The sequence below is a fragment of the Rissa tridactyla genome, chromosome 6 (assembly GCF_028500815.1).
Source record: "Rissa tridactyla isolate bRisTri1 chromosome 6, bRisTri1.patW.cur.20221130, whole genome shotgun sequence".
Lineage (NCBI taxonomy): Eukaryota > Metazoa > Chordata > Aves > Charadriiformes > Laridae > Rissa > Rissa tridactyla.
In genome coordinates this window covers 64,420,918-64,442,525 of record NC_071471.1, presented here as the reverse complement: position 1 = coordinate 64,442,525, position 21,608 = coordinate 64,420,918, and the positions used below count along the sequence as shown (strand labels likewise).

Genomic DNA, 21,608 nt, shown 5'->3' with positions numbered 1-21,608 from the left:
GAAACAGAAAGTCAATTTATATAAACTGATGTCTGCCTGTGGCTGACAAGTTTGAGAGAACATAAACCAAACCAACCAAACAAAAACCAAGTGCTCTAGAGAATCTGAAGGAAATCAGAGCAAGCACACAGCAGGCACGTCCTGATCAGAATTAGTGCTCCTGTGCCTGACCCACTCAGTCTGTACGCCTGGTGCCAGCACTCACATTTTCGTAGACTTAGGCCACTGAGATAGCCAAGAGGCCTTAAACTCAGTTTTAGAGTGACATTCAGTTTGTGTGTGATGATTTCTAAAGTACAACTAAGGTGCTCTGGATTTAATATTTACATAACTTATATTTGCTGTTTGTATAACATTAGCAGGTACCAGTGGCTTCCAGTATGCTAATCATCCACCAAACCAGAGTACACGAGGTAGACAAACAAACTGGAAAAAAACCCGAGGGTTGCCATAGTTTCAATTATTTTCCAAAACAAAGCACTCTCACTAAGCAGATTCCAATATATTAAAAACACAGAGCCCTAATCTCTTAAAAGCAGGTTGCACAGAGACAAAATAAAGACTACAGGATGAGGGAGGAGCTCTGTATTTTACAACAGAGCAAATTTGAAGTTATCAAACACCAAACATGTCCTCTTAATATACACAAACATTACAACTCCTCTCCTCTACCACTCATTTTTTATTCCTAAAAGAAAAAGCTGACTTTGTGCTAAACCTGCACTAAATTTTATTTACTGCTAGATACTGTAATTGTACTGTCATTGCTGAAGAACCATCTGATCTTTACTCTCGGACTAACCGGATTTTCTGACCTCTTATGTCAGCTTATTAAAAAAGTTCAAACGTACAGGGTGACAAGATTTTCAATGTGAAGGACTAAAACCACCTGAAATGGGGGAACCCACAGAAGGTACTTTATCTGCAGTTCAGAGAAGCCTTAAGGTGGTAGCTTAAAACTGTAGCAAGTTTAAATTTTGGTGTGGGAGGGCAGGAAAGAGGGCAGGAGGGGGAACAATGCCAACAGGAACAGTAGGTCACCCCAGATAGCACCATGGCCCCACATCACTTATAAATGCAATCCAGGCTCACAACATCCAAGAGGGGATGCAGGCTAAGGTGCCAAAGTGGCTGCTTGTAATCCACGGTCTCTTTATGCAGACCTTTCTGACACTCACCAAAATGTCTCAGATGATTGGCTCTAAAATTTCACCTTCAGCTTCAATACCTGTTTCCTCATTCTGTCTTCTAGTACCCACACCACAGATTATACAAAATAAACAAAGATGACCTTCAGTTTCTACCTGAGAAGCAGAGTTTCAAGGAAATTCATAATTGTCTGCCCAAAAATATAAGACAGTTCCTTCCAGAGGGGTAAGAGTTCATAGGTACATACAAATGCACAGATAAAATTGAATGCATGAAAGCCCTTAGGTGAATTCAAAGACACTGCTAAGGCTAAGATGCAGTAAAGTCTAAAAGGCAGTGCTAAGAGCTTCTCCAAATTACTAGAAAGGAACACTACAGAAAACAATGCAGAATGACTAGTCTGTTAACATATTTTCTTTCCTGTGATTTTTTTAAGAAAGAGAAAAAAGTCTTGCCACATTGCAGTTGCAATTTTTTTTTAATGAATGCTAGCAAGAACTGTACATGTAGCACAGACATATACACAATTATAGAAAGGTCAAGAGGAAAGAAGGCAACACTGACCTCGTGAATGGAAGAACAGAAATATCACACTATAGCGTGCTCTTAAAATATTCTGCATTTTTGGAGGAAAGAGCTTCTGCAGCACAATAGGTGCAGTCTCCTCAAGATTTTCAACAGTTTATAAAAAGTGTGAATATTAATAGAGCATGAAGCTGTGCTATTAATAGATTAGGCCTCTAGGGTGAGCATAAAAGAGACTTGAGCAATACACAGCATGTAAAGCCAGCTTACTAATGGTACCACTGCAGGAAAATGTATATCTATACTATTTAACAGCTTCTACAACTTTGTTTTGGAGATACTGGGCAGGGCAGGAAAGGCAAATCAGCCTCTTCTCTTCTTATGATTTGTTACCAAAATAGCAGGTTAATAAATGTATCATATGTTTTCCAGTAACAGGTAATTAAAGATGTCGATTGTGTGTAACATGTAAGAGGCACATTTAAGACCATTTTATCCAGCTAAAGACTTCAGCCCTTCCTGATTCCTGCAGCCTCCACTGCGCGGGCTTAACATTCTCTCACTGCATCTTGTTTTGTACAGACACCACTTCAAGTTTTGATAACACCTTCTACACATTCTCAAAACACATCAAAACCAACATCCTTCATGCATTTCCCCAGCCTTCCTTTTATATAAGCATTTTCCTTGTGACAAAATAAGGAAGACAACCATACTTTCATAAACTGATCTCTAGTTAGTATCTTGAGGCATTCAGGAAACAAGAAATTTGTTGTCACTAATGTGAAATAATACACACAGGATAGAATGCTAAGTTCTATGCTAAGTTTGCATAAACACGATAAACCAACATCCTCTGCTCTGGAAAGAGGTCACAGCAACACAATACAAAGTTCTGGTTCTGCGAAAACTTTCTCAGGTGTCAGTAGTGTTCAAAGAAAAAAGCAAACTATTATAGCGGTACTTGGATGTAGCTGTTACAGGCTACAGACATAAGTAGGGCAAGTTTTATTAATAACTTGACATCTTTGCACTGTATTGTGCAAACATATAAGGAACTACTCCTTGAATGTTTGCACAATACCGTAACAAATACCATGCAACAGAAATGTCAAGACTTCTCTGTCCTATACCTATATTTCAGGAATGTAATATACTTCATCTAATGCACAAAATGGCAAATAAATGGGTGAAATTAAGCAACCACTGCATGTCAGGAAGAGTTCACCCAGCCAGTCTACAACGGCTGAAATGCATCCATCTGCCCGTGGGTTAACAACTCTCATAAAACAATCACTCCATCTCTGATCTGAAAGTCCTGCTCCTCAAGGGAAACCCTATAAAACACCTTTCAAAACAGGCCTGGGAACTAAAATTCATAACTCCACTGGGTTCAGAAAAAAAACCAAACACATGGGCTCAATAGAGATACTGGATTTATGGCACACTATAGTGTTACCTCACACTAACCCCTTCACATGCCACAATGTATAATCTACCAGGCTCTCTCTTTCCCCTAGGAGATAACCTTATCATCGCTTTTTTTCCTCTCCTACCTCCCTTGTAAGGAAACAATAATTTCTTTGGGCTTGAACAGAGGCAAAGTAATGACATTTTGTGTAGCTACAATCCATTTTGCTTAAATGAGCAGGTCACATACTGCACTTTTTTTTGTTACCTCTCCCATCTCAATAGAAATAGAAACTCCGTCAGACCCTTGGTTATTGTGGATGGGATACCATAAACAAAGAGGTGTGACAATGTAAAAGGGCATGAACCACAAAGTGAAAAATGAGAAGGTGTTGCAGATGAAAAATTTCCTAGGGGAAGAGTTAAAGAGCAAACAAACCACTTTTACTTGGATTCCTCCAAGACGAATATAGACAGTGGGATATGGTAATACTGCAGTTTGGAAGAAAAAGCCCAAGTAAAACCACAGATGAACAAAAGCAAGATGGGATCTGAAGAATCATCAAGCAAGCAGTAACAGCCCCCCTCGCCTTGTGACTGGAAGCTCGGCTGATTGGTTGTGAACAAAACCTTGCTACCCTACGCAGGAGATAAATTGTTTTCTTACTCTATTTTATTAAAGCAGGTAATGAAATGTAGCCCATCTGTGTGGAACAGTCTTGGGGTCTTACCTATAGCTGCTTGCCCATCCAGAATTGTTGCTATAACACACTCACAAGCATTAACTACTTTTTCTTTCAGAAATGGTCTAAAAGGTATCTACTTCACTAAACAAATCTGAAATACACTTATTTTTGAAGATCCATGGCTTCTATTTTAGACCTGAGAAAGGGCTTGTATATCCAAATGTCTAGTTTTCTGTAATATAACAATTAGTCTAACAAAAAGTATTACTATTACCCACAAATCTTACCCTTCCAAGAGAATGCTAAAATTATCAGAATGTGAAAAAGGAAACAGAACACAACACGATGCACTGCATGAATAAGTAGTTTTCGTTTTACTAGCTCCAAAAGAAAGCAAGATGAAGCAAAGAGCTCAGCTGGTGATACTGTAAAGAAATTTTTAAGATTAAAAGTAAGAGCACACACCACCAAGAGGATCCTTCAAAATGAAAGTCAACTCAATTTTCTTGCACTCATAACACAAATATATGAACTGGGGCACTAACTGCTTCTGAAATACATTTAAAAAACAAAACAAAACAAAAAACAAAACACAGCAAGGCTCTTCAAAAAGAAAACTAGGATTTCCAAAGAAAAAACGCTTACATCATCATGGTGCGCATGTTAATATGCAAACACACAAATGTTGGCAGAAGAATAGAGGTCTCAGAGATTCCAAGTTCTTATAAGCCTCCTGAAAATAGACAGATAGTGGAAATAAACCTGTAAAGCTGTAAAGCTTCCACCATGGAAAAGGCTCCAGAGGGAGTCCCGCTGTATTACTGGATACCAAAGAGTCCACATGGGGCTTTGGCGTCTAACGAGCTGTAAACAAATGAAGTCACAAGACCAGACTTCATTAGTTCTGCTCCTTATAGAACTACTAGATGTGCTTTTTAATGCATTATTAATTCATTGATCTCATTGCCAAAAGATGGAAGCTAAGGACTTAATTCAAAAAAAATGAATTCAGGGAGAAAGCTAGCAATCTTTATGTTCGAAAAGTTAAGGGATACAAATTAAAGCCTAATTTTTAGGACAGTACGATAATCACAGAAGGTAAAGAAACAACCTTCTTTATGGACACTTTGTTCTGCAGCATCTGGTGCCAACCCTCTAGAGAAACAATTTTGCAATATACAAACTCTAATCCTGGAATCACACTGCAAGAAGTAACTTACACGTCTCAGAAATTTTTTTATGTGATTTGAACCAATTCCTGCCCAGGCAAGCCCACTCTCATAGGATACAAGTGTGACTGGCAAGTTTTAAGACCTGGTCACTGAACTAGCACTCATTCTCCAGCCAGGATTTGCAAGAACTCAAATTTTTCCAATTCTAATAAATAGAAGTTGTCACATACGAGGTCACTGACGTATCTTAATTCTGCCCGTAATCTCTTTTTCTCTTTCTAGCCCCTGTGATCATTTGGAGTTTGGGTTTTCCCTATCTCATGATTTTATTTTTTTTTTGGATAGTGTTTCATTCTGGAGAAGCCACAGCTTTTGAGATTAAATTTTCTATTTTAACTAGTCCCTGCCCAAGCACTTGGGGTTTCAGATTATATGTGGACCATGACAAGAAGTTGCATCCTCAGATAAAAGCAATACGCCCACGCTTTCTGCTCATTAAGAGGCAGTGATTTCAAGCACAGTTTGATGGATGGCCAAATTCTGGCTTCATTCACACTAGTATGACTAAAATTCTCCTAGGGTGAACCCAGATGTTATCTCACTGAAAAATACACAAATTAAGCACGGAACTGAAGTCTGAAAATGTCAATTATCCTGTTTTATTTCACCTAAAAATAAAGGCTGTTTGTGTTGGAAGACATCTCCTCCCAATGGAAAGTATTTGAATAATGAAGAATTTCATTGCTTATTGCTCTTCCCTTTTTTCTTCTCTGACGAGTCCCTGATTATTTCCCTCATTGCTTCTATGTTACAGCACATTCTGGTAGATGAGAGGTTTTAAAACAGGATTACTGCTTTGGAAACTGTGCTGCTAGCTAGCATTTTCTAACCCATTTCCCCCCCCCCCAAAAAATCACTTCTACATTGTGTTTGAGACAGACTAGTCACCCATAAGACTGAGTCCTTCAGAAGCAATTTACCATAATAAAAATTGGTTCACCCCCATCATATTCATTTTACTATTTAAAAAGGAAATATTTTCTCATTCTACTATCTTTGTTTTGCAAACACGATAAAATTTCTCTCAAAATAATACAGTGCAAAAATTCCAAGCAGAAAGGAAGAGTGATTCTCTTATGGAACATGTATTAAATGCTCGGTATTAAAATTCCAGATCCAAGAGGATTCCACTTCTCCCCCTCACTTGGAACATTTGAAACAAAATAAAGCAAACAAACAAAACCTAAGCCAGCTTGCACATATTTTTATTTCTGGAGAAATATTAAGAATTCAATGAGAAATCTGGAACACAAAGTAGGTATTGCCCTTGGCTGCTGCACATTTCTATTTGTTTTGAATTCATTCACAGGGAGGTCAAACCAATGGAGAACTAGATTTACACTGAAAGAGTAACACTCCTTGTATAATGTGTATAAGCTGCAAATCGAGTGATAATGTTCAGAGCAGCCACACAGAGTCAGGAAAGTTTCACACAACGTTTGTGAAAAAATCAGAAAAAGTCCAATCTCTGGCAGAGCCACCATATGGAGTTTACTGCAGTAACATACGTTTTGGCCACTCAGCATAGCTCTGCTGCCAACAATGATAGACTGAACTATTTCTTCACAAGATACATTCCTATAACCAAACAGTAAATCCTAACCAGAGAGGCTCAGACAGTTCATCTGAATCTTTATAGTAATAAAAGGAACAAAAGAAAAACATCACACTTCACTGAACACTTTAACATCCATAATGGTAAAAAAAGATGAAAGAAGAGTATAAATCCCTAGCACATGGCACGGGATGCAAAAAGATACTCAGACCTATTCAGACAGTCATGGATTACATTATTTGTTGTCAGTGTGGTTAAAAAAACCAATTAGGCAGATATCTGTGGGAGATCCCTCAACTTTCTTAAGCCTCTCAAATTATTGTGTGCCTAATTTATTTAAGTATAGATAGAAAATACGAAAGCAGAGACAAGACAAGCTCCAAATGAAGGCTCATGACTGCCATGCCACCTGGCACAGATGTCAGCTACCTCACACTCTGCCACATCAGAACACACAAACAGTTGCAGTGGAAGGGCTGATCTGCTGTAAGGATGTAACTTTGCTTGCCTCATTGGATAAAGTGCCCACAGCCTACATCAATCTAAGGCCAGGAGAGAGCTGATGGATCTAGCTGAGGTAGCTTACCAGACTGCCTCCACTGCCCATTTCTCCACTCTGTTCCCCTCTCTTGTCCCTCAGCAGCAGCAAGGAGCCGCCTTGAGCTATCTGTAGACAATGTTTGGCTAGATAACATTCCTACTGGCTACAGGACTTCACAGTCGCCAAGGAGCTTGTGCGTACTCTCTTCTGCCAAAAAGGTTGAAATTACTTCATCCGTCATAGCTGTTTCCACTGTGAACACCAGCTTAAGAGATACTCACTTACTTCACATGTTTTTAAACCAACAATTTTCACGCATTTCGCTATGATAACTTAGTTTAGCTGAAGTATCTCGATGCCTTTTTTTAACTTAAAAAGTTCTTCCAAAGGAGATGTCAGGTGGTAGCTGCTTACACTTCCACCGTAAACCCAGCTCCAGCTGCTTACTGCATGTTTCAAAATGCAGACACCTCTGAAATCTGGTTCTATAAACCAACTGCAGACCCATTACAGTCAGTGCAGAGACTGACACTGTTTTGTAGACACTGGCTACAGTTTTGGATCAGACTCTACAGCTATGTCTTTTCATCCTGGTTGTATTCTCTTCTGCCAGATTATTTTCCTTTGAATTGAACTGAAGATTGTCAATCAAATTCTACCTCAAGTTATCAGTTCAGCATCTGTAAACAACTTAAGACTAGAAGACAATGGGAAAAACAGCAGAATAAAATGCATTAAAAAGGCTATCAATTTGCTGAGCCCACTATTGACTTTCCCCAAGTACAACATGAAATCTGGAAGGCCTAATTGATTTCTGCATCTGTCATTCTCACCTGAACTTCTCATTTAAAAAACGTTTAATGGCTAAAAGCACAGGATTTTACTTGCAAAGAAGGAATCAACGCTGATAGATTATTCTTGGGAGTACCTGCACTTGTTTGTGTACATTAACACCTACAGTCTGGAGTCCACGCACCAAAACCACAGCACAACAAATCAAAAGCAGCAATGAACAAGACTGTTATCTGTTAAGGCTCCAGTCTGGATTATCTCATGCAGCCACAGGACTTTAGTTACCTTTGGCTTCTTACATGTGCCTATCCATGCGTTTGTAGAGCACCCGTCTACAGAAGCTGCAATCTGGAACAATAGCTACTATCACGAATGCAAAACTCTCTTCATTCCAAAAGGTGCCTCTTAAGGCCCCACAGTATTTAAGAAGAGAGAAAAGAAACAAAGACCATCTGTTACTTCAAACTAAATAACAATTATGTTATCGACAAGTAAGGAAAACGACCAAAAACTGAACCATCATACACAATTACATCCCGAAAACATCATTTACAATGCCATCCTCATTACAGTTTTCCTTTTTTTTTTTATTGAAAACACTAATTATTCTAGAAATCTTCCTGTAAAATAGGAATCTGGTCCTTATTAACATTTTGTAGAAAAAACAAGGCAAACAAACGTTTTAAAATAACTACTCTGGATGTAAAAGTCTTAATATCAAATTTCTGACTAAACGCAAAAAGGAACTGAAGTAGACACTTAAACTAAACATGCAGGATGGCAGAGGTATTTGTATGTTGATGCAGCTCTTCATTGGAAGAAAAAAAAACCACAAACCAAACAAATAAAAAACCCCACTAATACAAGTCATTTAGCCCTCCTTACCTTGGAACCTGCCAACATAGTTCTCAGCATTTTTGTTCCTTTTCCAATACCAACCACTGCAAAGACAGAAGGAGAAATGCAACTTCAAAAACAGCTCTGCAGTTCCCTTATTCAACACCATTCATTACTAAATATTATGCTAGTCAGAAATACAGCCTTTCATGCTCTGTTAGCAAAGACAGTCAATGCTTATGAGAAAGTATCTCTGATGTTCAAACAACGTGAGACTAGTGAAAGGAAAAGTCTAAAGCAGAAGATAAATAAGCTTCACCTACTGTTAAAATGCTTTAATTCAACCCCCAGATTTATTTATCTTTTAATCACCAAAGAAATGGATAGCACAATTAACGCCGTCTTTGGTTTGATGAAGGCTATGGCTCACCAAAAATGAATCTAGCCTTCACTGTAACTAAATAGCCCTTTTAAAGGTTGATAGTGACCAAGAGTATGCAGCCAAGATAGTATAATGAAACTGTTTATCAGGCTTACAGCAAGAAAGCAAAATACTCAAAAGGTCCAATTGCCTCTGTCAAAAATCTTTTATAATCAAACCCTTCTATTATTGTGTATGTACAGAATAATGTCTTTTCAATCTTACACCAGTATTCTGTGAAACAACAATCAGTCAGCTTTTCATAAAAGCAGCAGACAGCAAAAGAGCTCTATTTTATATTTTATTTTAAAGCTTTTTACAACAAGGTGCCTTCCTGGAATATGATTTTCTATTGATTTTCTCCACATACAGCAATCTAAAGAAACAATGACAACAGAAGGAAGATGGGAAACAATGAAAATTTTAGAAGGAAATTAGTTTCATGTACAACTCGTGGAATACGAAACAGCTTATGTCCTTGATTTTAACAGAACTACAGGAGTTAAGGGAGCTTGCAGGATATCGGCTTTGTGTTAACAAAAGCCAATACAGGTGGTACAAGAGCCAACAAGGAGAGGAGCACTTCTGGACCTGGTACTGACAAATACAGAGGGACTGGTGGAGGACATTAAGGCTGGGGGCACCCTAGGTTGTAGTGATCATGAAATGATAGAGTTCAGGATCATGGGTACCACGCAAAAAACATCAAGAAGTAAAATTACAACCTTGGATTTCAGGAGGGCTAACTTCGACCTCTTCAAGAAACTGCTTGGAGAGATCCCGTGGGCTAGGGCTCTGGAAGGCAAAGGGTCTCAAGAAAGCTGGTTGATATTCAAAGACCACTTCCTCCAAGCTCAGGATCGGTGCATCCCTAAGAGAAAGAAATCGGCCAAGGGACGCAGGAGACCTGCATGCTTGAGCAAGGAGCTTCTGAAAAAGCTCAAGTGGAAGAAGGAAGTCTACAATAAGTGGAAGAAGGGACTGACCCCTTGGGAGGATTACAAGAATGCTGCCAGAGCGTGCAGGGATGAAACAAGGAAAGCCAAGGCTGCCTTGGAATTAAACCTGGCCAGGGATGTCAAGCTCAACAGGAAGGGCTTCTACAAGTATATTGGAAGCAAAAGGAAGACCAGAGAAGTGGGCCCACTGTTGAATGAAACAGGAGCCATGGTGATGGAGGATGTGGAGAAGGCAGAGTTACTGAATACCTTCTTTGCTTCGGTCTTTACTGCTCGGCCCAGCCCTCGGGAGTCCCAGGCATTGGGGGAAGTAACGGGGAAAGAAGACTTCCCTTGGGTTGAGGAGGATCAAGTGGGGGATCAATTAGATATTCACAAGTCCATGGGCCCTGATGGGATGCACCCAAGAGTGCTGAGGGAACTGGTGGAAGTCATTGCTGGGCCGCTCTCCATCATCTTTGAAAGGTCCTGGAGACCAGGCGAGGTGCCTGAGGACTGGAGGAAAGCCAATGTCATTCCAGTCTTTAAAAAGAGCAAGAAGGAGGAGCTGGGGAACTAGAGGCCGGTCAGCCTCACCTCCATTCCTGGAAAGATGATGGAACAGCTTGTTCTGGGCATCATCTCAAGGCATGTGGAGGAAAAGAAAGCTATCAGAAGTACTCAACATGGATTCACCAAAGGGAAATCATGTCTGACTAATCTGATAGCCTTCTATAATGGCATGACTGGGTGAATAGATGAGGGGAGGGCGGTAGATGTGGTCTACCTTGACTTAAGCAAAGCGTTCGACACAGTCTCCCACAGCATCCTCATAGGGAAGCTTAGGAAGAGTGGTCTTGATGAATGCACAGTAAGGTGGATAGATAATTGGTTGAAAGACAGAGCTCAGAGGGTAGTGATTAGGGGCACAGAGTCTAGTTGGAGGTCAGTGACGAGTGGTGTTCCCCAGGGCTCAGTACTGGGTCCAGTCCTCTTCAACACATTCATCAATGACCTGGATGAGGGGATAGAGTGCACCCTCAGCAAGTTCACTGATGACACAAAGCTGGGTGGGGTGGCTGACACACCAGAAGGCTGTGCCGCCATACAGAGAGACCTGGACGGGCTGGAGAGTTGGGCAAAGAGGAACCTTATGAAATTCAATAAGGGCAAGTGTAGGGTGCTGCACCTGGGGAGGAATAACCCCCTGCACCAGTCCAGGTTGGGGGCTGACCTGCTGGAGAGCAGCTCAGTGGAAAGAGACCTGGGAGTCCTGGTGGACAACAGGATGACCATGAGCCAGCAATGTGCCCTTGTGGCCAAAAAGGCCAGTGGCATCCTGGGGTGCATCAAGAAGAGTGTGGCCAGCAGGTCGAGGGAGGTCATCCTCCCCCTCTACTCTGCCTTGGTGAGGCCGCACCTGGTGTACTGTGTCCAGTTCTGGGCTCCCCGGTTCAAGAAGAACAGGGAACTGCTGGAGAGGGTGCAGCAGAAAGCTACCAAGATGATTAGGGGACTTGGAACACCTCTCTTATGAAGAAAGCCTGAGGGATTTGGGTCTCTTCAGTCTGGAAAAAAGATGGCTGAGGGGGGATCTTATCAACACGTATAAATACTTAAAGGGTGGGCATCGGGAGGATGGGGCCAGGCTCTTCTCAGTGGTGCCCGGGGACAGGACAAGAGGTAACGGGCACAAACTTGAGCATAGGAAGTTCCACCTAAACATGAGGAGGAACTTCTTTACTTTGAGGGTGGCAGAGCACTGGAACAGGCTGCCCAGAGAGGTGGTGGAGTCTCCATCTCTGGAGACATTCAAAACCCTCCTGGACGCGTTCCTGTGCAACCTGCTCTAGGTGACCCTGCTCTGGCAGGGGGGTTGGACTAGATGATCTCCAGAGGTCCCTTCCAACCCTACGGTTCTAAGATTCTAACCAGGAGCCAGTACCAAAAGCATCAAAGCAGACAATGAACTTTTTTTTTTTTTTAAACAAACACTTGTGCTCCACTGCTTCTCAGTCTTTACATTCTGAGACTTGTTAGACTACTTCTTATTCTCTATTACTTCTCCTCTTGTTCCTGAGGGTTTTTAGTCACACATGCCCTCGTGCTTGCGCTTTTGTGTTCCTTCAGTTCAGCCTGTTCCTGTCATATTCACCAGATAGGAAAGAGCTGCAACACGGCTGAGAAAAGGAGGTAAGCACACAGATAAAACTTTATAACCAAGCACTTTTCTTGCAATGTGATGACATCACTGACACTTCAACATAACTGCTGAGCTGAAATTTGTGAAGAGTGTCAGGAGATTCAACAGAATAATTTTAAAGAGATACTGAATGCTTTTGTGAACAAGACACTAACGATTTTCCCAATTAATCATCAGGCTGTGTAGCACATGTATTGTTGAAAAATGACATAAACTAACCTTGCCAGACTACATAGAGTGTAATAATGTTTAACTGAATGTTTTACTTTTAATTCGCCAGCCTCTAAAGCACTTCTTGAATGGCATTTGCTACTTGGCTTTTTAATACATACTTCAGTTTCAAAAGAATTACCGTCACTCACTTATCTCTACCTTTTTACAAATGGCTTAGATTCTCCTAGGACAGAGGACCTCCAATCTTCCTTACATAAGGTACAGCGCACATTATGGAGATGTGCTCATTCTCAAAAGACGTAATCATACTCCTCTAACTTTACCACTAGGTTTTAATTTTTATACTTTTTCATCTTTTCTTCTACTGTGGAAGCATAGTTCATAACTACCATATGGAAACAAGCCAAATATTTACAATTCCCATTGTACAGCAAGAAACACTGAACTGGAACCACATCTCTATACAGATATTAAAAGAAGACACTCACTAAGACTTGACCTACAATTCCTTGCTTCTTTTATCTAAAACATGAGACCCAGCAGCAAGAAGAAGTTGAGTCACAGCTCCCACCACCTTCCAAATGCAACAGAAGCCACAGATGGGAACAGACAAAAGATTTTGCCTCTCAGACTGCAGTTGCTCCAGGCTCCTACCAGTGCGGGGCCATCACATACTACCTGGTCTCTACGGCACCTTTCACTCACATGCCATACACTGATCACTGATCTCTGTACGTCCTCATCTACGCTTGGTGTTAGTAGGAAAAGAAATACAAAAGCATATGTTATGATGAAAAGCACTGCCCAGTGATTTGCAGTATACTTGGCACACTAAGCAAGGCTCTGTAACAGCTAGTTCCCATGAACAAAGTTATAGATATGCAGTACATAAAATTTGGGAAACAGCAGTATAGATCAAGAAAGAAAGGTCAGAGGTTTCAGAAAATAAATACTTCTACTATGCTACTGTCCAAGAGGAAAGAAAGCTTCCTGCCTCACCACCCTATGCCAAAAAGTAGCACACATTTTCTGAATAACTTGTTTCTGTTGTGTCCTCCCCTCTCTCCTCATTATCCTACCTGAACGCACAAGATATCTGAGCACATTCCCTTTCCCACTCTTCTACAGTTTTGTTCTTCCCAAACCAGCTACCATTGATTTTTCTCTGTGTGTTTTGTACGGCAGTGGAATGAAAGATCCTGTGCCTTTTTTCAGTTGATCCATTGCATATTAACGTGATGCACTTCTCTGTCTTTACCAAGTGTGTCAAGCCCAAGTACTTTTTGTCATGCCACAGGGGCAGGCTTTGGAGACTACTTGATATCAGAGAACAGTAGGAGAAGCAATTAAGAGGCATGAGTGATTTTTCTTTTCCTATGGATCAATGCTGTTGACTTCCCACAATGAGCAGTAGCATGCTCAAAGGGAACATCTGTATAAAAGGAAAACGTCCACTTCGGCAATACACAAGGCGTCTCCGGTGAGCAGCCACACAGTACAGGAAATTGGAACAAAATGAGTTTACTTCTAGACCAAGAATGTTACATTTTGCAATGCTCACAGGTGACAGAGAAAGACAATTACCAGCCTATGGGCCTCCACTAGCAACAGTCTCAGCAAACAACATCCCCTTGAAGCACAGCTCTCCCTGAGAAGTCATTACATCAAAACTCAGTGGATTTACTTCCAGTGTATATTCATAGTTGCACCTGTTGATTTTCAATACCAAAAAAGTATTGCTGTTGTTTCTTCTAGCCAAGTAGAGCTATAAGGCTATGATTTAAGCAAGCTGTAGTTTGCACATTACTTATCAAGAAAACTATTGGTGATGATGTACAATATGGGAATAATCCGGCCCAATCGTCATACCCACAGCTGAGTTTTCAACACCAGCAACTGACACATCCTGTTCCTTAATAAAACAAGGGAATTTGATAAATGGATTGATATTAAAATTAAAAGACAAAATCTCTTTGATGACTCTTCTTTATTAAGCAAGACAGGACAGGAAGCAAAAACTGTTTCTGTGCTGAGCCTAAAAAAAGCAGCAGCTGAATTGCTCTTGTACATCTTTCATTTGGCTAGTATTACAACCCAAAAGGCTTCCTCAAAATCCCAGAAAAGCATTAGTTTAAGAACAAATACTTCAGAAAATTATGATGACTATAAATCTGCAGCTTAAGTAAAAAAGCCATCAATTTCTGAGATAATTTAGAATTCATTATACAAGAGTCCGTATTTTTATGTAGTAACCGACAAGTTATTTCAGGAGTTTAGGAGGGGGAGGAATATAGCCTTCTGTTAAGAAACACATTATATGCATGTAAAAGTATATGCAGAGGAAACGTAACCCGGACCACTCTTCTACAGTAACCTGTCGTTCCCGCAAAACCACAAAGCCTGTCACGTGTATTGTAAATGGTTTCTCCACCTCTGATTTCATATAGGCATGAAAATGTTTCCTGAAATCATTTTTGATGACTGTGTTTATATTTTTCATTACCCAGAACTCCTGCCGCTGCACTGTCCAAAGTTCCACCATGTCCAATTTTCAAAACCTGGTTTCTTTTGTTCCCATTTGTTTGCACACCAGCTTCTGCAAATAGAAATTGAAAGGAGGCATTATAGGACAGCCTTAGAAGATAGGAAAAACAGCACATATTTCCAGATTGCTAAAGGAGACAAAAATGAATTATTTAAACTATGAATTAGTAGTGTTGAAATTGCTGTACTGAATAAGATCAATGATCCATCTAGATATACTCCCAACCTCAAAAAATTTTTGAGCTATTTTCCCTTAGATTCTAATCAAGTCTTACATACTGTTATAAAGAGATGTTCACAAAATACTACCACAAAACTTGGCAAACAGTTCACCTGTGAAGTTTCATTAAAAAAGCATGCAAGAACTATCATCAGAATCCCAAAAATCATCTATTATACACAAGTTTTATGCTACATAATCTGAGTAATTCTTATTGTATTTACTACCATGTAATGGGACACATTCATTTGCATTTATGCAGCCCTATGGAAACTCTGCAAATTAACTGAACTAGCTCACTGCTGCTTTCAAGCTGTCAGAGCATCTCAACCCCCCATATTTTCTGTGCAGCTGAAGACTCCAGGAATTTTGCAGAGTCCAGGGCCCCTTATTTATTAGTATTAAATATGACAAATGCTCTAAGCTCCCTTACCTATTTCTATTATCTCTTCATTATGCCTTTCACATCAGGGAATCAGGCATGATCCAGCTAAATCTCTTCCATACAAAGCTGAATTGAAGTCAGTACCTACACTACAGTTCACTGCAGAGTAAATCAGCCTAAATAAGCAACGACCAGTCTGAAAGTCTACATTCTTATTTCATCAGCAAGTGCCCAAAAGCCCAGATTACATGATCAAGTCCCCATATCTATTATAAAGAGAATCTAAGCCATAGTCCCTCACACCTTTGCAACGATCACGCTTTTTTTCCCCCCTAATAGCTGACACCCAGGGTCCCCTGTATTCAGAAAAAGAAGTTTCTGCAGAGTGAATGTGCCCAGGACTTTCCTCGAAACACTGTGGGTTTTCACTCATTTGGTGATATTATTTTTGTTTTAATGGTAATAGGCAGCGGGACTGAAGCAGAATACCCTGCCATTGCTGTGCTGCAGAGATGCTGCTGACACCCATTGTGGCAGATGGGTACACGCTGTCCCTGGGACCATGCTTGACAGCTCTCCAGGCAAGCTGGGATCCCCTGCCCTGTGCACTGCAGGACTGGAGCTTTCTGATGGGGCAAATCTCATCCCCATTCAAAACAAAGGCTCACACCATGCTGTACCTTAGGCGACAACAGATGCCTGCCCCAAATAAGCTAGTGGTCAATATGGCCTTACAGCTCACCGTGCAGCGTGACCAACACACTGAGCCTTGCAGGGACGCAGCAGCTCCATGCAGCGAGCCAGAACATGTCCAGAAATGGCTCCATTCCCCAACCTGGGCCACGCCATGGCTGTGAACTACCACCAAAAAAAAAAAAAAAATCAAAAAACCAGTTCTCCTTTAGTTTTGTAAATGCTGAGAAAGAGGGTGCACTGGCTGGACAGGGGTTGTGGTTCCAGCATGCTAACAAACACACACGCTACTGCATGCTACCCATCCCGCAGCCATGCCGGGTATGGCATCCCTGGACAAAACACTTGAGGACTAAATGCATGTACGCTTCGGGCCGGCCTGCTCCTGACCCGGGACTGCGGGCAGGGCCTACGCACACTTTCCTGTCACAATTTCCTTATTTAACCACCAAAACTCTACCTCGGGCCTCCAGGCCCAACTCAGGGAGTCTGTGCCGTGCCTTGCCTTGCCTCGCCTCACCTCACCTCCCCTGGCCCGCAGCCTACCTGCCAGCAGCTTCTCCTTCAGGAGGTTGAGCACGCCGGCCGAGGTGGGGCCCTTGGGCTTGTAGACGGCAAACAGCCCGCTCAGAGAGAAGAGCTTCTCAGCGGACTTGCCCAGCACGACACCGCCCGCTTCCCTGGCAGCCATGCTCCCGGCAGGCCCCGCCGAACCGGACAGCCGGCCCCGCCGACACCGCCCGCCTCCCGCCTCGCCCGGCGGCCGCTGGGAAATGTAGTCCGCCGGCCGCGACGGGAAGGCCGTCAGGGGATGCCGTGAGGGGAGGCAAGCTGGGCAACCCCCAGCCCGTCCCGGCAGCACGGAGGGACGGGCTGGCCGGTGGGAGCCCCTCACTCCAAGCGAGGTGGCTTTAGGCAGCTCCCCCGGGCAGAGGGGCCGACTGAGGCGTTGCTGGGGAAGCTCGCTAACCGCTGTGTACCCTCACCCGTCACGTCAGTCCTCATACCTTCGTTGCCCAGCTTGAAAGAATTATATTTTGCTGACCGGGTGCCAAGTCCATTAATCTGCCTGCCTTCCTATGTGTCATATAAGAGGGCGCTGGGAAGGCAGGTTTCCCTCAGGCCTCTCGGCTCCCCACAGCAGCACAGCGTGTGGGGTTTCCTCCTCAGGCCCCATTTGTACAAACTCATTTCTCTGACAACACTCCCAAGGCATTTAAGCAAGCCGAGCTTGAGCAAGGCACCGAGAGCCTGAATGTTTCATCCATGCATTTCACATTCATTTGTAAGGGCTTGCCAATGAAACCATGAAGAGACGCTGTTTCAGGGAAATAAATACATGGTTAGCCAAGGGCTATGCGTGTTCCCAGTCCTGCCCAGAGCTTGAGAGAAGCAAATCTTCCTGCTGAAGTCATTTGCTGTCTCTGCACACAGCCAGATCAAGGTCCCTGTGTGCTTTTCCAGAGTCAGGAAATGCCATCCACAGCAGGTGCACGGGACCCAGAGCCTCCAGCTGCAGGCTGCCACCGCCGCCTCCATCAGGGCAATGGCCTCCTGCCACCAGCAGTGCCCGCCAGCCTCCCCTGCACGCCTCTTGCGCCTGTTATTAATCAGGCACCTTATTTGCTTAGACCTCGTCTACATAGCTGTAATCCGACTGTGGAAATGTTTGCTGTTACCATAAGCTGCGAGGGTAGATTCCCCAGTGAGCGGTACAGGTGTCTTTCCAGGACATCTTTCCAGGTGGAAGCAAGGTGTCGGAGTCCTTAAAGATGTCCTTAATGCAAAGAGCCCCTCAGCTTTCCAATAACACAGTGGCAGATGGGGGCTGTGAAAAACCTCCCTGTATTGCCTTCTCAGGACTGATGTAAGCAGAGAATTGTCTAAAATGATGTAATTAACCTGACACAGACATATGCATGACCTGAAGGTCAGTGTCTAACCCCCAGTACTGTTTCCACAAATTATGGAAAGCTTTTATTCTTTTCTTTTCTTTTTTTTTTTTGAGGACAGGGTTCCAGGTGTCTAAAGAAACTACACCCTACTCTCATTTTTCATATTGAGCAGGAAGTTCTTGTATATCTCCCAAACTTCTGCATCAGCAATTAAAACACAACACTTTGTTATTGCAGCAGATGGAGTCTTTGAAGGCTTAGAAAGAAGAGGCTTGCTTTGACTTCAGTGGGCATTGGATAAGGGCCCAGAATAATAATTGTGAAAAACTATTAATGATTGTCAGTATTTTAGTGAGCTGGAAGTATAAGTGTGCATAAATCACACATGGCTCACTTCATGGGGCAAGGTTATTCAGCATTCAAAATGGTGGGAATGATGTACCAAACTGTTCATCTCAAGGGCATTATTTCAGATTTGCCTCATGTTTCTTATGATTAAAAGTCATTACCATCTGCTCAGTAGCCTATTTGAAATGAGATGTTTATCTCCACCGATTCCTAGCCAAGCCAGGATCCACAACAACAAAAAGCATGATTAGAGTTACTGACTTTGTTTGCAACCTTAATAAAGGGGCTCAGTAAGTGGCTGAAAGGATGATGTTGCTTTGTGTATGGAACATGGCAGGTCTAGTAGAGGCAGGCCAAATCCTCCACTCAGGTCCCTGGAATTGCACAAAGTAATGCCTCGAGGATCTGGTGTGATTATGCTTTATAGAGAAGAGATAATGGGTAGTAGTTGTACATGCAAACAGCACGAGTGCTATTGCACAAGAGGAGAAATCCGTTACTTTCTTGTGCAGAACAGACACATTTCCTTCTGCGTTCTCCAGAAAGATGCTCACTTCTTTGTGTGCTTTCTGACTGGCTTTTTCTGAGGTAATGCTCACAGCCCACAATGCAGAAGAAAATGATGCTGCATTAGAGCTTTTAAAGTAGATTCAGTAGCAACAGGCCATTTCTGTATTTGTGTTCACTTTATGATTCCAGCTTTATTGTCTGTATCCAAACCAGAGCAAATAACTGCAAGGTGGTCAATCATGGCTCATGTTCTTCCCGTAAAAACAGAGTTGCAGCTGTTTGAAAGTTTAGGTCCTAGCCATGTAAACTACTCCCTTGTCAGCTAGTGGAATTTTGTCCATAATAGGAACTATCAAAGCCTGAAATAGATTTTTTTTTCCCTCTAACTGTTCCATCTGTTTCGATAATAAGACGTAGATAAAGATCTCTTCAACTTGTTAGTTCATTTGGTCTCCTTCAGAGGGGCACGAAGCACATAATTCTTTGTGCGAGAGTCCTTCTGAACAAACGTAGGTTCTTCAGTATCTTGTTGAAGTGCAGCAATTTTGAAAAAAGAATGTCAATTATTGTGTGCAAGGGAAAGATAAAACTACCAATGGTATACACTAATCCTAGGTTTGGCAATTTTTGTTAGTCATTCTACCCATGAGAAAAGGTTCATAAACTACAAGTATTACATGAACAGATTGTTGTATTTTGTTCAGAACAAGATCGTTAGTTAAGGTTTACACCAATTTGGATTTTATATCTATGCTTTTGTTTATTTTTAGGAATATTTTCTTTCCACCTTTATTCTGATTTCTCTGATATTAGAGGGATTGTTTTTAATTGAGAAAATGACAAAAAGATGATTTGGTTAGCTGATTTAATGCAGATTTATAGTGTCAAATTGAGTTGAACTGGGCAGAATATAGTAGGATCCAAATGTTTTTAGCTGTTCCTTTGTTATGTGAAATGCAGTTCTCGCTGTTAGCTAAACAAGAGAACAACATTTTTTCCTGATTGCCGGTAGGTCACACATCATAGAATCATTTAGGTTGGAAAAGACCTTTAAGATCATCAAGCCCAGCTGTTAATGTAACACTGCCAAGTCCACCACTAAACCATGTGGATAAGTAAGTACCACATCTACACGTCTTTTAAATACTTCCAGGGATGGTGACTCAACCCCTTCCCTGGGCAGCCTGTTCCAATGCCTGACAACCCTTTCGGTGAAGAATTTTTTCCTAATATCCAATCCAAACTTCCCCTGGCACCACTTGAGGCTGTTTTCTCTTGTCCTGTTGGGAGAAGAGACCGACCCCCACCTTGCTACAGCCTCCTTTCAGATAGTTGTAGAGAGCGATGAGGTCTCTGCTCAGACTCCTTTTCTCCTGACTAAACAACCCCAGTTCCCTCAGCCATTCCTCATAGGACTTGGTGCAAAAATACGGAGAAATCTGATACAGACTTGATTTCAATTGCTCCTTATGGACCCTTTCTAAACATAGTACATTAATAAGTGAGGACAGATCTATTCTGGACTGTGAAAGTATTTTCAATCTCTGACGTGTGCCCAGGTGTGTCTCTAATGACAGAGGACTAAGCATGATCTGGAATCAGAAGATTCAGTGATGCTGAGGGGAAGAAAAACAAAATTCTGCAGTTCTTTGATTTTGTTCCTAATAAAAGTCTCAGTGGGGTTCTCAGTTCTTGTTTAAATTTGCAGTTTCTTGTTACAGTTGCTGTCAACTCATTTTCCAAGAAGCTGCATCCTAATAAGAAACAACGAAGAATTCACCAGATGTGCATATGGAAGAAGGCATCACATGAGGGATTGTTTATATGGACTATTCAAGTCCAACTTGCCCCTCTGTAAATTCAGAACATAAGGTTAAAAGGACCTAGACACTATCAAATATGTGAAGCTGATAAATGCCATGGCTAGAAAATAAATTGAGCAATATGAGTTTAACTGGAGTGTGTTTTCTTGAAAAATATTCAATCTTGGTTTGGAGATGCTGGGTGACAGAAAAAAAAATAGTTCTGTAGCTTCACTAGTATTTCAAATTTATACCTGTTTTCTCAACTGGCTTTGTACAATTTTAGCATTCAGATAAACATCTTGTGAGCACACATATAGACTCTGGTTAATGGTTTATGATGGATGTGCAGAAAAGAGAACACCTGAACCCCTCAAAGGACCTCCTTTCCTTACCCATTCATTTGGGTAAAGGACGAGATTTTACCTCCAGAAGACAGCCACCTTCAACATCTAGCGTTAAACTCACATCAAAGATAAATACATATTGTCGTGGTAATTTTCTTGGCACGAGAAAGCTAAAGCTTATGAAGCCCCCATCTGTGGGGAGTGAAGAGCTGCTCTTCCAAAACATTCTGCACTTCCAGATTCAATGTGCTGTAACTGTAGCAGTGGCAGAGCCATCTCCTCTGCACAAACAACTGATGTGGCTCGGGTCCTCAGCCCACTACTGGAAGCCTGTATCAAATGCTTAGGGAAAGCATAAAAATGAACACTGGAAGGAGTTTCCTTCTTCCCTCACGTACCCT

General features: G+C 41.8%; 1 protein-coding gene across 4 annotated transcripts in view; it reads right to left on the bottom strand.

Annotated features, from left to right (window-relative positions):
* Positions 1 to 17,034, bottom strand: part of TRUB1 (TruB pseudouridine synthase family member 1) — a 38,485-nt gene extending 21,451 nt beyond the window's left edge. For 3 of the 4 annotated variants that reach the window (XM_054206214.1, XM_054206217.1, XM_054206216.1), the window contains exons 1-3: positions 16,852 to 17,034; positions 14,967 to 15,059; positions 8,776 to 8,831 (exon numbers count right to left, since the gene is read on the bottom strand). In XM_054206214.1, the coding sequence (XP_054062189.1) occupies positions 8,776 to 8,831; positions 14,967 to 15,059; positions 16,852 to 16,996 (294 nt within the window). In that variant the 5' untranslated portion in view covers positions 16,997 to 17,034. Of the gene's footprint in view, positions 1 to 8,775; positions 8,832 to 14,966; positions 15,060 to 16,354; positions 16,471 to 16,851 lie in introns of all 4 variants that reach the window. The other variant, XM_054206218.1, reaches the window with a different exon arrangement.
* Between the last annotated feature and the right edge of the window lie 4,574 nt (positions 17,035 to 21,608).